The sequence below is a fragment of the Rhinolophus sinicus genome, chromosome X (genome assembly GCF_036562045.2).
Source record: "Rhinolophus sinicus isolate RSC01 chromosome X, ASM3656204v1, whole genome shotgun sequence".
Lineage (NCBI taxonomy): Eukaryota > Metazoa > Chordata > Mammalia > Chiroptera > Rhinolophidae > Rhinolophus > Rhinolophus sinicus.
Genome location: NC_133768.1, coordinates 42,274,308 through 42,291,820, shown reverse-complemented (window position 1 = coordinate 42,291,820; position 17,513 = coordinate 42,274,308). Strand labels below are relative to the sequence as shown.

At 36.4% G+C, this 17,513-nt stretch overlaps 1 protein-coding gene across 20 annotated transcripts in view; it reads left to right on the top strand.

The window, feature by feature from the left end:
* The window catches only part of HUWE1 (HECT, UBA and WWE domain containing E3 ubiquitin protein ligase 1), a 160,820-nt gene that overhangs the window by 43,965 nt on the left and 99,342 nt on the right, over positions 1-17,513 (top strand). For 17 of the 20 annotated variants that reach the window (XM_019718919.2, XM_019718910.2, XM_019718912.2 and 14 more), the window contains 5 exons: positions 12,580-12,642; positions 14,436-14,513; positions 15,376-15,423; positions 15,506-15,574; positions 16,191-16,290. In XM_019718919.2, coding sequence (XP_019574478.1) covers positions 12,580-12,642; positions 14,436-14,513; positions 15,376-15,423; positions 15,506-15,574; positions 16,191-16,290 — 358 coding nt within the window. The remainder of the gene's footprint in view (positions 1-12,579; positions 12,643-14,435; positions 14,514-15,375; positions 15,424-15,505; positions 15,575-16,190; positions 16,291-17,513) is intronic. The other 3 variants (XM_074323887.1, XM_019718916.2, XM_074323888.1) reach the window with 1 other exon arrangement.

The following is a 17,513-nucleotide window of genomic DNA, read 5'->3' as shown; positions in this document are numbered from 1 at the left end:
TGTCTTGATTACTTAGCCCAGTTCCTGAATCTGAATTGCTTTCATTGTTTCTGCCATGTGCAACAAACACATACATTTACTTGCATGTGGTTAAGAACCTGGGTTTAGGAGTCGATCTTAGTTCTGTCAACAGATCAAATTAATCTGAGCCTATTTATCTGTAAATTGGGGGTTGTGATATCTACTTTATCTTTTTAGGATTAAATTAAATGGGGTCATAAATAACACACCTAGGTTTAATGCTGATCTTGTCAAAAGTACTTAATACATAGGAGCTATCATTAAAGATGGTTATGAGTACATAAATTATATGATACTCTTTTATATTTGCTTTCTTTTAAAACTGTATGTATACACACACACCCACACGTTTTCACATGAGTTTTTGGGTGCAGTCTCTTTCCTCTTGGGTCATCCTTCCACAACCTAAAATGTATCCTTTCGTGTGTATTTTTTTTTAAAGATTGTATTGGGGAAGGGGAACAGGACTTTATTGGGGAACAGCGTGTACTTCCAGGCCTTTTTTCCAAGTCAAGTTGTTGTCCTTTCAGTCTTAGTTGTGGAGGGCGTAGCTCAGCTCCAGGTCCAGTTGCCATTGCTAGTTGCAGGGGCACAGCCCACCATCCCTTGCGGGAGTTGAACTGGCAGCCTTGTGGTTGAGAGGACGCGCTCCAACCAACTGAGCCATCCAGGAGCTCAGCGGCAGCTCAACTCAAGGTGCCGTGTTCAATCTTAGTTGCAGGGGGCAGGGCCCACCATCCCTTGCAGGACTCGAAAATTGAACTGGCAACCTTGTGATTGAGAGCCCACTGGCCCACGTGGGAATCGAACTGGCAGGCTTCGGAGTTAGGAGCACGGAGCCCTAACCTCCTGAGCCACCGGGCCGGCCCTCATATGTATTTTTAATCCATATTATAATGACGTGTTTAGGGTATTTTTGTCATAAATTACAAAGGCAGGATACTTTTGCATCTCGATTTTCTTATTTAATACTTTGTTTTAAAAAGATCTCTTTAAGTCACTTGTATAGCTGTAAATCATTTTTAGTGGCTATATAATATTCCACAATTTGGATGTTCCATAATTTATTCAGCTATTTCCCAGCTAACACATATTCATTTTTTCCTATTATAAACAATGATTGCTTCATTAAGCAATCTTGTATATATGCCCTTACTTTTAACTTTTGAATCTATGATCGAGTCCCAGAAATCTTTGTGTTACTTCAGTTGGCACTTTCCTGATGAGTAGTGAATTTGAGCATCTTTCATTTTTGACCACTAAGATTTGTTCTTAGGAGTTGTCTGTTTATGTCTTTTGCCCATTTTTCTATTGGTTTAGTGTTTTTGTACTATAAAAACTATATTGGAAATATTAGCCCTTTGTCATCTATTAGAAGTCTTTTTTCCCTAAATCTTTGTTTTCTTTATTGCATTTGTATAGTAGTGTTTTCAAAAATGGTTCAGAAAAAATATTGGATGGCTTTTAGAAAGTATTGAATAATCGTGTTTTAGTCTTTGTGAAAAGTAACTTTGTATGTGGTGTCTTTTCTCATGGTAGTTTTTTAGTGACTCAGTTAACCCAGTGATGTGGGCTGATTGTGAATATAAATAGTAATTAGTGAACTGCAAATGTAGGGGGTTGTTCTCCAGGAAGACTTGTTAAATCAGTTAAAAGCCAGTTGATTGGTTTTTGTGAAGGTCTAGTACACAGGTTCTCAAAGTTGAGATGCACCAGTCACTTTATTAAAACATAGATTGATCTCCCTCCCCTGCTCACACCCCTTTCCCCCTTCCAGTTTCTGATTCACTAAGCATCGGGCAGGGCCTGATATGCACATTGCTAATAAGTTTCCAGGAGATACTAAGGCTGCTGGTCCAGGCACCACACTTTGAGAACCATTGGTCCAGTCTATCCTATTGGGTAAAGTTAGAAATTTGTAAATTTTTATAGTTCCGTCTCAAAGAGCACCAGGCATTTTTCCTGATGTCTGAACACTTACTAATTCTTTAGCAAATCCCATCTAGTTAGGTGGTGTTAAATATGCCTCTGTGGCATGGTTGATACAATAGTTGTTTATTGGGTATCTACTTAATTGCCAGGATCATAGAGTAACACTACAGGGTAGGTAGGAACAATGAGACTCAGAAGTTACATTATTTTGGGGAAAAGCTAATGGACTTTCAGCACCTGATAAAGTATGAAATGTAATTATCTGCTTGTCTTAGACATTGGAGTTGCTTGAGCATGGTTTTTATTCCAAGCATGAGTGTCAGCGTGAGACCTAGCTGCTAAATCCACACCCAAACCTTCCAGTTAATATCACTCAAGAAGTGTGTGCCCAACCCTGTGCTGGACTTAGTATAAAACATGTTCTTTTCTTCAAAAAGTTCACATAAGTGAGATAGTGGATTATGTACGTAATAAAAAGAACAAAGAACTAGTTATTCTGAGTAGTACTGAATATTAAGTACTCTAGAATCTTAAACATTCCATAGATTTATCTTGTTGGCTGCAAAACAAACATTTCTTCATATATGATATATGCTCAGTACTTAACATTTTAGAAATGTGTATGTACATAATTGTGTGTACTCTTAGCAATATGGTATACTTTTCTTAGTCTTTATGCATATTTCTTTACATAGCTGAACCCATATGGTATATGTAATTTTATATCCTACTTATCATACTTAACATTAGTGTTTTCCCATATTAACTGTACATAATTTTTAAAGAAATGTTTCTTTATATTTAACATAATGGTAATATCTCATAAATGTCACAACATCACACGCTTTCATGAATCAAGTTTGGCTTGACATGATCCTTTTAATAAGGACCCCAGCTGACTAGAACTTTCTAATCATTGGTGCTTGATTTTTATTAGATCACAAAAGATGGAAAGAGATTTTGTGGTGACAATAATAGTAAACGTATTTTAAAACAATTGTGACAACAGAAGAAACAAAAGGAAAATAGTTGTGAAGATGTACAGCCTTTCAAGCTTATTCCGCCGTGCAAATTCAGGTCCTTGTTTTTTTACCTGTCTCTGCTATGTGGCGTCAGATGTTTATACCCTTTATCCTCATGGTTTTCAGCAAATTCCATGTTTCTTCACTGGAGGTTCTGGGAATAGCCAAGAAAATATTGAAAATGTAATGAGGAAATACTTTTCCTACTATGTAGGCATTAAACCTTTTTAATAAAGCTATAGGAATTAAAGTAGTGTGATAATAACAGTGCAGTTGACCATTGTTTCCAGAAACAGATCTAACACATAAGAAGTAAACTTACTGTAAAGGTGGCATTTCAGGTTAGTAGAAAAAGGATGAATTATTAAATAAATGATATTATAACAACTGGCTATCTATTTGTGAGGCAATTAAAGTAGATCCTACTTCATCAAAGTAAAATGAAGATGTATTAAAAAGTTGAGTGTTAAAAGCATGAAACTTAAAGCATTGAAAAAGTCTAACTACATGTTTTATGTTTAGGGTGGGCAAGGTCTTTTCAGGAATGAAACTCATACCATCAAAGAATAAATTAATATTAAAATATAATTTTATACCTTCTGTATGTGAATATCTTAAACAATCAAATTATGCCATCATGTAATTATCTCAGTTTATGTAACATTTCTCACATTGTTTGGGTTATTTCCAATATTTTCTGTTATAAATAATGCCACAGCGAATAATACATCAATATTTGGCCATATTTAGCAACAGATGTGTTTTTGTTGTTGTTGGGGAATATTGGGGAACAGTGTTTTTTTTCCTGGACCTATCAGCTCCATGTCAAATCATTGTTTTCAATCTGGAATCGAACTGTGGGAATCAAACTGGTGACCGTGTGTTCTAAGCGCTGCGCTCTAACCACTGAGCCAACCGGTTGTCCCCAAGATGTTTTTTAATTACGTTCTTAATGAATGTTGTGTCTTAAACTTTACAAATTTTTGTCTCATTTCATCTTCAGAAAGATGCTACGAGCGTCATTTTCTCAATTTTAAAGTAAAGATCAAAGAAATCAAGTAACTTATTCCAAGTATCATTGAAGATGAACATAAAAGCCAGCTTTCTTAAATCTTTCCTTTTTCATTGGTTCCTCCTATTTAAATGTATATGTAGAAAGAAAAAGCAAGAACTTTTTTTTTTCTTGGTCAGTCTAGGTAAAAGTTTTGTTGGCTTCTCAAAGAACTAAATTTGGTCTATCTGGGAGAATGTTTTATATGTACTTGAGAAAAGTGTGTATTCTGTTGTTAGGTAGATTGTTCTGTATATATCTGTTAGACTTAGTTGATTTAATATTCAAGTCTTCTATTGTTTTCTTTCTCTAGTTATCAATGTTTAATGTTTGCTCTGTGGATTACAACTAACAATTAATGAAAAGTGAGTTCAATTTAATACCAACATAGTTTTAATAGTAGACAAAAACTTTGATTCTATATACCTGTGTTCCCCCTACATACACACTTTGTGTTTGTTGTTGCCACAAATTACATCTTTATACATTGTGTGCCCATCAGCATAGATTTATCGTTAGTACTTTATGTACTTGTCTTTTAAAATGCACAGAAAAAAGAGTTACAAACCAAAAATACATTAATACTGACTTTTATATTTACCTGTATAGTGTTCTCTATTTCTTCATAAGGAGTCAAGTTACTGTCTCGTGCACTGTCATTTCATCCTGAAGGAGTCCCTTTTACATTTCTTCTGGCAGGTCTACTAGCAAAAAGCTCTCAGCTTTTGTCCAAGAATGTCTTGATTTCTCCTACATTTTTGAAGGATAATTGTGCCAGATACAGAATTCTTGATTGTCAGTTTTTGTTTTTTTAAAATTAAAGTTTATTGGGGTGACAGTGGTTTCAAGTGTACATAGTACATTATCTATATATCACATTGTGTGTTCACCACCCAGAGTCAGTTCTCCTTCCATCACCAGGCAGTTCTTTTCTTATAACACTTTGAATGTATCTTCCCACTGCATTTTGGCCTCCATAGTGGTTTCTGAAGAGAAAGCTGATTATCTCGTGGAGGAACCCTTGTACACAGCAAGTCACTTTTGCTGCTTTCAAGGTTTTCTCTCTGTATTGGCCTTTGACAGTTTGATTATAATGTGTATTTCTATGAGTCTCTGTAGATTTATCCTATTGGAGTTTATGGAGCTTCTTGGATTTGTAAATTCGTGTCTTTTGTCAAACCTGAGACATTTTTGGCCCTTGTTTCCTTAAATAATCTCTGCCCTTTTTCTCTCTCTTCTTCTGGGACTTCCATTATGCATATGTTGGTACATTGATGTAATCTAACAAATCTCTGTCTTTTTTTTGTTTTTTTTCCACTCTTCAGACTAGGTAATCTCAACTGACTTATCTTCAGGTTCATTGAGTCTTCTCTTCTTTTTTTCCCACCTTTCAGTAATTGTTTTCAAATAAACTTTTCTCCAAATTTTTATGAAAGTTATACATGTTCAGTGTTGAAAATTAAAACAGAAAATTGTAAAGAATAAAATAACACTAATCCTCAACCACCACTATGTAGAGCAAAATAACTGTTAAGACTGTGTTTCAAGTGCTGCTCCACCCCCCACCTATGGTGAATTCTTAAAAATATTTTTAAAGACTGGACAGTAGTCTTGGCTTTCAATCCACCTTCCTGGTCCTCTTGAGTCTCCATGGCTGCCCTTCTGTGTCTTCTTCTCTGGTGCCTCCTCCTCTGCTTCTAGCTCAGGACACCACCCCAGGCTCTCTTAAATCCAGCTACGTTCTGCCTAGGTGATCTCATCCAATTTCATGCTTTTAAGGACCTCTACCTCCCCAAATTTTATCTGTTTTCTTTGAACCTCAAACTCATGTACTTACTGCCTTCTCAAAACCTCTACTGAATGTCTAATAGACACCTCAATTGTAACATGTACAAAATCAAACTTTTGATCTCACCTCCCACTTTTACCCCCGGGCTCAGTCCATTTCAGGTACCTGGCCCCCTTGGCATTCCTGGACAGCGCCAAGCACACTCTTGCTGCCTTTACACAGCTATGTCTTCACTTGTCTCTACGGCTTGCTCCCTCATGCCTTTTAAGTGTTAAGTGTCACTGTCTCAGTGAGGTCTTCCCTACCATCCAATTTTGATATTGGAACACCTTCCACACTCCTATCACCCTTTATTCTTTATTTTTCTGTGCAGCACATATTAACATCTGATGGTCTATATATTTAATTATATTCATTCTTCTCCCTGCTTACATCTGTTGAACCACTGTAGTGAATTTTTCATTGCTGTTATTGTGCCTTTCAGCTCCAGAATTTGTATTTGCTTTTTTATGGCCTCTCTTTATTGATATTCTTTATTTGATAAGACATCAGTTGATTTAAAGTTTTTACCTAGTAAGTGCAGTGTCTGGACTTTCTCAGGAACAGATTCTATTAATTTATTTTTCCAGCTTTATTGAGATATAATTGACATATGACATTGTGTAAGTTTAAGGTGTACAACATGATGATTTGTTACATTTATATATTGTGAAGTGATTGCCACAGTAGCATTAATTAACACCTCCATCACCTCATAAATACCATTTCCTTTTTGTGGTGAGAACATTTAAGGTTTACTCTTGTAGCAACTTTGAAGTGTATAATAAAAGTACTGTTAACTATAGTTACCATGCTGTACATTAGATCTTCAGATCTTATTCATCTTATAACTGGAAGTTTGTATCCTTTGACCAACATCTCACCATTTCCCCCACCCCCAGCCACTGGCAACCACCATTCTACTCAGTTTCGATGAGTTTAGCATTTTCAGATTCCATATAAGATACACAGTAATTGTCTTTATCTGACTTATTTCACTTACTGAGGTTCATCCTCAAGGTTCATCCATGTTGTCACAAAAAGGTGGGATTTCCTTCTTTCTCATGGCTGAATAATAATCCATTGTCTATATACACCACATCTTTTTGTCCATTCATCCATAGACAAACACTTAAGTTGTTTCCATACCTTGGCTAGTGTGAATAATGTTGCAGTGAATACAGGAGTGTATTTTTCTTTGGTGTCCTGATTTCATTTCCTTTAGATACATACCCAGAACTGGATCATTGCTGAATCATATAGTAGATCTATTTTAATTTTTTGAGCCACCTCCATTCTGTTTTTTGTAGTAGCTGTACCAATTTACATTCCCACCAACAGTGAACAAGGGTTCCCTTTACTCCAAACTTTCGCCAATATTTGTTATCTCTTTTTGATAGTAGCCATTCTAACAGGTGTGAGATGATACCTCATTGTGGTTATGATTTGCATTTCCCTGATAATTAGTGATATTGAGTACCATTTCATGTACCTTGGCCATTTGTATGTCTTCTTTGGAGAATGTCTATTCAGTTCCAGTTACTCAGTGCCTTTTTAATCAGGCTTTTGTTGTTGTTGTTATTCAGTTTGAGTTGTTCATATATTTTGGATTTTATCAAAGAGTTTGAAAATATTTTCTCCTCCATATGTTGCCTTTTCATTTTGTTGATTTTTATTTTTCTGTGCAGAAGCTTTTTCGTTTGATGTATTGTAGTGACATTTATTTTTGCCTTTGTTACTTATGCTTTTGGTGCCCTATCCAAAAAATTGTTACCAAGAATAACCATGTTTTCTTATAGGAGTTTTAGTTTCAGGTCTTATGTTGAAGTCTTTAATCCATTTCAATTTTGTATTTTTGAGTGATGTAAGATAGGGGTCCAATTTCATTTTTCTGCATGTAGTTATCCAATTTTCCCAGCACTATGTATCAAAGAGACTATGCTTTCCTCATTGATTATTCTTGGCTCCCTTTCAAATATTAGTTGACCATATACAGAGGGTGCTAAAAAATGTCTACACATTTTAAGAAAGGAAAACTATTAGAATTGTAATACTCTATATATACCGATAACAAAGGATGAATACAAGTCACTTTTGACTTCCATAATTATCAGAGGTGCTCAAAGTGGTTACCATCAGTGTCCAGACACTTCTGATTACGGCAAACTATTGCTTGAGCAACGTTGACCAATGTGTCCACTTGTATACATTTTTTTGACACCCCCGGTACGTAAGGGTTTATTTCTGGGCTCTGGATTCTGTACCATTGGTCTATGTGTCTGTTTTTATGCCGATACCATACTGTTGATTACTCTTGCTTTGTAACAATGTTTGATATCAGGAAGTGTGATACCTACCTCTAGCTTTCTTCTTTCTCAAGATTGCTTTCTATTTTTGTGGAAAATGTCATTGGAATTTTGATAGTGAGTATGTTGAATCTGTAGATAGTTATGGATGGTATGGACATTTTAACAATATTAATTCTTCCAATTCATAAATACTGGATATCTGTCCATTGGCTTGTGTCTTTAAATTCTTTCATTAGTGTTTTACAGTTTATTTCTTTTTCACATAGCTTATTGTTAGTATATAGAAATATGACTGATTTCTGTATGTTGATTTTTGTATCCTGCAACTTCACTGATTTTATTCGTTCTAGCAATTTTTTGGTGGAGTCTTTAGGGTTTTCTATACAAGATCATATCATTTGCAAACAGTTTTACTTACTCCTTTCCTCATTGGATGCCTTTTATTTCTTTTTCTTGCCTAATTACTCTGGCTAGGACTTCCAGTACTATGTTGAATTAGGAATGGTAAGAGTGGGCACCCATGTCTTGTTCCTGATCTTAGAGGGAAAGCTTTTAACCTTTCACTGTTGAGTATGATGTTAGCTGTAGGCTTGTCATATGTGGCCTTTATTCTATTGATGTTGTATGTTCTTTTATACCCCCATTTTTGAGTTTTTATCATGAAAGGATGTTGAATTTTATCAGATGCTTTTTTTATGTATCTGTTGAGATGATCATATGATTTTTGTCTTTCATTGTGTTAATGTGATGTATCCCATATTTTTTTATGTATCCCATTTATTGATTTGTTTATGTGAAACCATCCTTGCACCCATCCCAAGAATATATCCCACTTGATCATGGTGTGTGATTCTTTAAATGTGCTGTTCTCTTTGCTAGTATTTTGATGATGTTTGTTTATTTGCATCTTATGTTCATTAACTATATTGTCCTGTAGTTTTCTTATAGTGTCCTTATATCTGGCTTTGGTATCAAAGTAATTCTGGCCTCATAAAATGAATTTGAAATTATTCCGTCTTCAATTTTTTGGTAAGAACTTGAAAAGGACTGGTATTAATTCTTTAATGTTTGGTGGAATTCACCGGGAAAACCATCTGGTCCTGCACTTTTGTTTGTTGGGTGTGTTTTATTTACTGATTCGATCCCCTTACTTGTTTTTGGTCTGTTCATTGTTCATATTTTCTATTTCTTCATTATGCAGTCTCCATAGGTTATCTTTCTAGGAATTTACCTAGTTCTTCTAGGTTAACCAATTTGTTAGCTTTTTGTTATCCAATTTGTGGGCAATTTGTTCATAGTTGTCTCTTATGCTTTGTATCTCTGTGGTATCAGTTGTAAGGTCTCTTTTCTCTATTCAAGTCTTCACTCTTTTTTTCTTAGTCTAGCTAAAAATTCCTCTTATTTTATCTCCCCCGGTAAAAAAAAACAGCTGTTATTTTCATTGATCTTTTCTATTTTTATATGGTCTCTTTCATTTATTTCTGTTCTGATCTTTGTTATTTCTTTCCTTCTAAATTTGGGCTTAGTTTGTACTTTTTCTAGTTACTTGAGGTATAAAGTTAGTTTATTTGAGATCGTTCTTGTTTCTTAACATAGGCATTTATCCGTATAAAATTCTCTTTTAGAACTGCTTTTGGTGCATCCCATAGTTTGAATATGTTGGATTTCCATTTTCATTTGTCTCAAGATGGTTTTTAAGTTCCCTTTTGATTTCTTCTTTTGATCCATTGGTTGTTCAGGAATATATTGTTTAATTTACAAATGTTTGTGAATTTTTCAGTTTTTCTCCTGTTACTGATTTTTAGTTTTATATCATTGTGGTCAGCAAAGATACTCCGTGTGATTTTGTTCTTCCTAAATTCACTAAGACATTTTTGGGGACCTATCATATAATGTATCCAGGGGAATGTTCCATGTGGATTTGACTGGAGTATATATTCTGCTGCTGTTGGATGAAATGTTCTGTATATGCCTGGTAGGTCCATTGGTTTAAAGTATAGTTCATGTCCAACATTCCCTTACTGATTTTCTGTTGGGTCGATTTATCTGTTGTTGAAAGTAGGTGTTAACATCCACTATTACTGTATTGTCTATTTCTCCCTTCAGATCTGTTAGTATTTGCTTAATATATTTAGATGCTCCAATGTTGGGTCCATACATATTTACATTTGTTAGAACCTTGTGATGAATTGACACCTTTATCATTATATAATGATGTTCTTTGTTGTTACAGCTGTTGAGTGAAAGTCTGTTTTGTCTAATACAAGTGTAGGTGATTCTACTTATATAGAATATCATTTTCCATCCTTTCACTTTGAGTCTATGTAGCCTTAAAGCGGAAATGATTCTCTTGTAGGCAGCATATAGTTGGGTCTTGTTTTTATCCATCCAGCCACTCTGTGCCTTTTGATTGGAAAATCAGTCCATCTACATTTAGAGTAATTATTGATAGGGAAGGACTTAGTAGTAATGCCATCATATTAACAGTTTCCTGGTTTTTTTGTATTTCCCTTGTCCGTTCTTCCTCTCTTGCTGCTTTCCTTTGTGAATTGATGGTTTTCCATAGTAGTATGCTTTGCTTCTCTTTATCTTTTGTGTGTCTAATCTAGGTTTTTGCTTTCTGGTTACCATGAGCCTTACATAGAACATCCTATAGATACAAGTTTATTTTAAGCTGATAACAACATTGATTGCATACAAAACTCTACCCTCTTTCTTCCCCTCACCCCAAGTCTGTTTTGTTTCTGGTGTTACAATTTACTTATTTTTATATTGTGAATTCATTAACATTATGTTAGCTCTTAGTTATTTTTAATACTTTTATCTTTTAACTCTTATTACCCGTGGGTGATTGTTTAAGACAATGTTCTCCTGGGGCTCTCCAACAGCTGCTGAAAGTGGCTTCAGCTGGTTCACAGGCCACTGCAGAGTCCATAGCTGGGACTGAACTCTATATGCCTGACACCCTGGATCTTTTGGCATATTGGGCTGGATTCCAGCTTACTCAAAGGCACTTTTGTCTGTGATAGATGCCAAATTGTTTTGGTAGGAGGAGCAAGAGACATCTTAGTTAGCCATCTTGCTGATGTCACTCCTTATGCTGCTATTTGTGTTTCATAGTGTCTTCTTTCTTTGCATGCCTCATAATCTTTTTGTTAAATAATCGACATTTTTAATATAATGTGGCAACTATGGAAATGAGATTCTCACCCTTCCCTAGGATTTGTTGTTATGGTTTGTTGTTTGTTTAGACTTTTCCGAACCAATTTTGTGATCCTTTGTTTTGTGTGATCATTGATGTGTCTGTTCTGTTAGCTTAATGGTCAGCTAGTGATTTGCCTTAAATTCCTAGGACCAAAAAAACAAAACAAAAAAAACAAAAAAAAAACAGTCTTTGCAGGTGGGTTCTGTGTATATTTTGGTGTCTTCAGTGTCAGTACTCAGCATCTTCAATAGTCAACTAGAAGTTTACAACTCTGCCTTAGCCTTCACTTCTGGCTTGTGGAGCCTGATCGTCTCCAGAGGTGTGTGAACTTGGACCTTCTCAGATCTTTTCTGAGAATGTGGCCAGCCTTGGCCTTCCAAATTCCCAAGAATATGTGGAGCTTTTCAAAGCCCTTATTCCCTAAAGCATTTCACTCCCCAGCCTTTCTTCCCAAGCTTTTCAGTTTATTATTTATTGCAATTGTGTATCTTGTCCCAGGGGACAGGGACTAATGCGTTTACTCTTGAATGTTTTCCATAAATGCCCAGTTCATCCTTGAAAGAATGCCAAATTAAGAGAAAAATGATTGTTAGCTCAAATGCTATTTTTAAATGAAGGCTATTTATTAAGCAAGATTGTATGGCTGGAGTTTTGGCTTTGGAAGCCAATAATAGTGTACAGTTGAGCATTCTCCCACATTACCTTAGGGGCTAGTACTTGTTAATGAGTTTTTAGACTTTCTGGTGGCAGAAGTAGAGTAGTGGTGAGCAATGCAGAATCTGCTGCTTTGCAACTTAGTTCATGTGAAAAAGTGAGGAACTAGAGAGCATGTGATTCCACCCTAGTGAGGGAGGTGAGCAGGCTGAGCAGGGAAGGCAGATTGCAGCACTGAAGGCCTGGTGGGACAAGACTCACGTGTCGACAAGCACAACAGCAGGCATGTAGAATGCAGTCGCTTGGAACAGCTGCTTATGTTCTCCCCTGGTAACATCCTTACAGAATAGTAAAATCGATCTCATTGGAGAAATTACCTTTAGTCTGAGCATCTTGCCTTGCGTCTTAAGTCCTTGCTCCTATTTACGCCCTCTTTTCATTTAACTGTCACATTGTATGTCTTCTTAACACTGCTCCAAGCAGCCACATATTCTTAAATATTTTGTACACAGGACTACCTTAAGCATTGTTTAACACTGTCTTTTTCCTTTTCCAAGAGCTGGGGTGGAAAGGAGAATGGCTTTGGACTTGCAGAATGTTGCAGAGACTTGCATATGATGGTAAGTAACTCTTTGGGATATGGGTGTCTTTTGGCAGAGCTGTTTGTGATCTCTTTTTGAGCCTTAATTTACAGTGAATATATGGTATCTAAAGTTGTCGCTGCACATTAGGACCTTGAAGGAACCTAAGATCATTTGAGACACAGTACGCCTGATCTAGAAATGCTTCGGCCCTCCTAGTGCTGGCAGTAAAGAACCTCAGAAGCACAGTATATGTTCATTCCCAGCTCTTGAGTAGGAAGCCGCATTGGGTGAATCAGTTTGAAAGTGATGAAAAGTCCCAGAAAGTACATTTTCTTGCGTTCTGTCACTGAAACTATCAGAACTCTGGGCAGTCTGGCATTATTTAAGAATGGCTGCTTGAAGAACAGTTCTGCCATTAGGTTTATTAAGAACTTAACATGTTCTGTGTGCTTTCCATCCCCTGCTCATACTTTTCACCCATGCTTAGATTATGAGCTCCCCTCTGCTTTGATGTGTTACTTATGGAACCACAAGGCACAATTGGATTTGTTAGAACAATTCTGTGCCAAGAAGCAACTATGTTTTCCAGCAGATATACTTCTTTTTTCAGTTCATCATGTATATGACAAATGGCTGTGATGAAATGTAGTGAATTCATTTTAGCAAGCATTTTTGCCCCATGAGAATGACTCTTTTTCTGGTCACATAAAACTACAATTTGGAACAAATTACTTTCCCATCTTAGCTGGTATATTTTATTAAGTATGTATTATGTGAATGGATATTGGATAATATGGGAGGTGAGTGTTTTCTGTTTAATAAAGCTACATGAATCTTAAAGGGTATTTAGTTTGGAATTCTAATTTTTTGTCTTAAAGTTTAGTTTGTTAATTCTGAGCCTCCTTATATATATATATGAAGCTTGTTCTTTGCCCCTTGTGCGAAACAGTATTATACACTGCTGGGATTGCATGATGTGTGTTACCCATTTTGGTCCCAATCTGTGTTAAGAAATCACACAATTTTATTTATTGGTGTTTCGCATGTTATGGGACTTTGAAAAATATGATGTGTACTTTAAAAGGAAGTAATACATACACATGTTAAAAAATTCTAGGAGTATAAAGGGGTGCACAATAAGTCTACATCCCCAGAGGCAATCACTGCTGCTGGTTTCTTTCAAGGCTGTGTTTTAATGGGCGTGCTGTTGCGATCTTACTTTGTTTTTCATGTTGCTTTTCTAGAGTTAAAGAGGATTTATTGTTGGGGTCTGGTTTATATTGATTTGGTATCTGCCTATGCATAAAAGTAGTTGGATATCATGAGAAGTGATGTAGAATGGTATAGAAGGGAGTATGTGAAGAATTATGAAGGTACACCCATGAGGCATGGTTTGAATAAAATATTTCAAAACGCGATGATACACACTAAGGTTTCCATAAGAATGTTTTTTTCCATTCTCGAGCTGGTGCCTAGACCCTTATATTTGTCTTCCATCCTTTCTTGGGTTCTTATTCATTACTGCTTGGCAGACTTGCCCCTCTTTTCCCTCTTGAGAATAGCTACAGTCCAAATTGATTTCTTGAAAGAAAGGGCAACTTGGTAACTTACAAGTAAGAAATATGAAAGCTTTTGGAGCTGTGGGCGCCATCCTCCTGATTCTGTCTTGTTACATAAGACGCCTGAGCTGTACTAAGACAAGAAATGAACGCACTGTAGCTGTTGGCTGCATTGCTCATTCTGCTGCCATGAGTTGCACAAGTGGCTAGGACTTTGAGGGAAGATTGGGAGAAGATGGTATCTGATTCTTTCATGTGCTTTATACACAGAAATACCCACCCAGTGCAACTACACTACACTTTGAATTCTATGCAGACCCTGGGGCCGAGGTCAAAATCGAGAAAAGGGTGAGTCTCAATCAGACTTGTTCTGATAGAGTCTGTGATCTGCTGTAACTGGGGTTGACTTTTCTAGAACTCCTCAGTTAAATGAGGGAATGGTTTTGAGCTACATTGCTGCCTTCCCAAGCTAAATACACCTAATAGTTTATCAGGAATAAGTGTTCATTGTATGCCCAGCTCTGATAGGTTTGGATCTTATGTTGGAGCTGCCAAAAGCAGGACTCCCTATATGGGGCACTGCTGTAACTTGTATATTTTTCTCAGTCTCAGTTCCAACATGCAGTGTAATACTGTAGATAGTGATAGCTCTACTTTCTCTATTTAAGCCAGCTTGCAAGAAGTCTATATTACTTACAGGGTCCTGCTTCAATTATCTGGTCGTTCCTTATTCTTTGAGGAGATACTGAAATTCAGTTTGGTTTAGAAGTGGCCTAGTGAATAAGATCTTTTTCTTCTGCCTACAATATATAATAATAAAAATAAACTTTCTAGATTAATGGCGCCTTGAAAACAGCTCTGATGCATATTTAAAGAGAAACCATTTTCATGGATTCAGTCTTTGCTATGAATACAGAGGCTGTGGGGATAAAGACGATGAAGATTTTTAAAGGACCAGGAAGAATATGAAATGTTTCTGACTGTGCATTATATTTTGATACTACTGGTTTCGAAGAAGCTGTCCTGAGAATATTCTGTATATAAAATGGGTATTTTGGGGGACTCAAAAATTACATTGATTTTAAGAGCATTTAGTCAGTCTTCACCCTAGGGTGCCGTCTTGGTTTTCAGACAGCTCTTGCAGTCCTGTGGCAGGGGAGGCTAAGATATGCAGTGACCCCTAACAACTCTCCTATCTTTTTAATTTCAGACAACTAGCAACACACTACATTATATTCACATAGAGCAACTTGACAAGGTAAGAGGAATCTTTGACTATTAACTATGTCCTTTACATTTGGTTCACTTTTTGTTCCTAACTAATTTTTTTTCTAATGTAGATTTCAGAAAGCCCTTCTGAAATTATGGAGTCTCTTACCAAAATGTACAGCATTCCTAAGGATAAGCAGGTATGATATGTCCTAAAAATATCTAAAGTGTGTAGTTGTTATTCATGTAGATTAATGACGTGTACTGTGCTGGGAGACACCGTAGCAGAAAGAATGAAGTCAGACCACTGGCAAATTAGTTAAACTCTGGGAGCCTTAGTTTCCTCATCTTTTATGAGGTCAACACTTTACTGACTTCCTAGGTTCGTGTGAGAGTTTGAGGAAAACATAAGCTGCCTTACTCACCTTGAGTATCTAATAAGTGATTGTAGCTCAATACTTTGGATACCAAAGAAGAAAACATTTAGTTGCGTTACGTTTTTCTGCTCATTGTGATGGTGATCAAGTATTTAATTTGGTTAGTAACAATCGTAACTCTCGCAAAATGTCTCCAGTTTGTGCCTGTCAGTAGAGTGATAGTTCTTGGCTTCTGTTGGGGTATTAGGATTCTGTGTCCCTCTGTTTTCTCATTCCCATTTTGTTAGCTAACCTCAGAGTGGAACTGTTCTGTTTGATACCTTAACAAATAGCAACAGTAAACCATTTTACCAAGGAGCTCCACAGGTACAATTTAGCCCTCAGAAAATACAGTCACTTTTTCCATTGATTTCCTAATTTAGGTCTTATGTCTCTACAGATGCTGTTATTTACACACATACGGCTAGCCCATGGCTTTTCTAATCACAGGAAGCGATTGCAAGCTGTTCAGGCCAGGCTGCATGCAATATCGATATTAGGTAAGACGACAACACTCTATAACAGGCACTGATAGGCAATTTAGACTTGATTTCCTTTGAACTTCATATGTCTTTGTTGTTATGAGGTTTATTGTAGTTATCTAGGTCGCAAGTTATATTGTAAAATTGCCAGCATTCATAGTGTTCACCATTCCTGAATTTCTAAATGTTGAATCAGAAAGAGGATAGGATGGTTATTGATATACTGTACGGGTTTAGTGTTGATTTTGCTCTTTTTATTTAACTAGTGTTCAGGTAGTCATCTCCTTTGACCCCCATTGTTCTTCCTCTTGCCATTCATCTTCCTCTTCTATGCCTTCAGGAGTATAGTTTTGAAATAAGTCAGAAAGTGTTTGTTAAGTAGTCAGTACTATGCATTTTACTTTTACAGTAGGGTGGTAGCGTGGGAAAGCACACTGGTTTTAAAACCAGTCCTGGGCTCTCACCCTGATGATGCAGATTAGTAGCCACATGTTTATCCTTTTGGCCTCATTTTTCTCATTTAGTACTGTGACATTACTTATTTTATAGGCTTGTAAGAGGATTAAGCAAAAGCCTATAAAGTACCTAGTACAGGCCAGGCACATAGAAGGTATAAAATGGTAGCTGCTGTCTATATTGTCACCTTTCATTATGTTATTACTCGTCTGCTCTTTTAAGCTATGGGTTCCTCAACTGAAATTCCTACTCTTCTTTTTGTATGTAATACCTAGCATAACTTCTGGCATGTAGTGGGTACTCAGGGAATGTTTGTTGAAAATTAAACATGCTTAATTTAATCCCACTAGTTTGCACATCAGGAGACTGTGTCCGGTATTACTTGTGTGAGGATTCACTGAAAGTGTATTACATGCATTCTCAAGTTCTTCTCCGATGTCATATAAGTTTGGCTTAGTTTGCAGTAGTCGATAAATTCTGTTCTTCATAGCTTTTAAGTGTTTCCTTGTGAAAACAGAAGCGTATGAAGAGACTGAAATGAAAGTGTGTGTCCAAGGCATAATAGAATTATTATATCAAGTATTGATGTTATAAAAAATTAACTCTTCATTCCCTTTTCATACTTCCCTTCCCAAAAATCTTCACTTAAGACAACTGATACCATTAATAGGAGAATATATCAGTTGGGTGTGTTAGAGCTTATCATATTTGAGCCGATCCTCTAGAATTCAGTGATTCTGCCCTCCAGTGCTGGTTGGAAGGGAATCCGTCCCTAGAACCAGTAG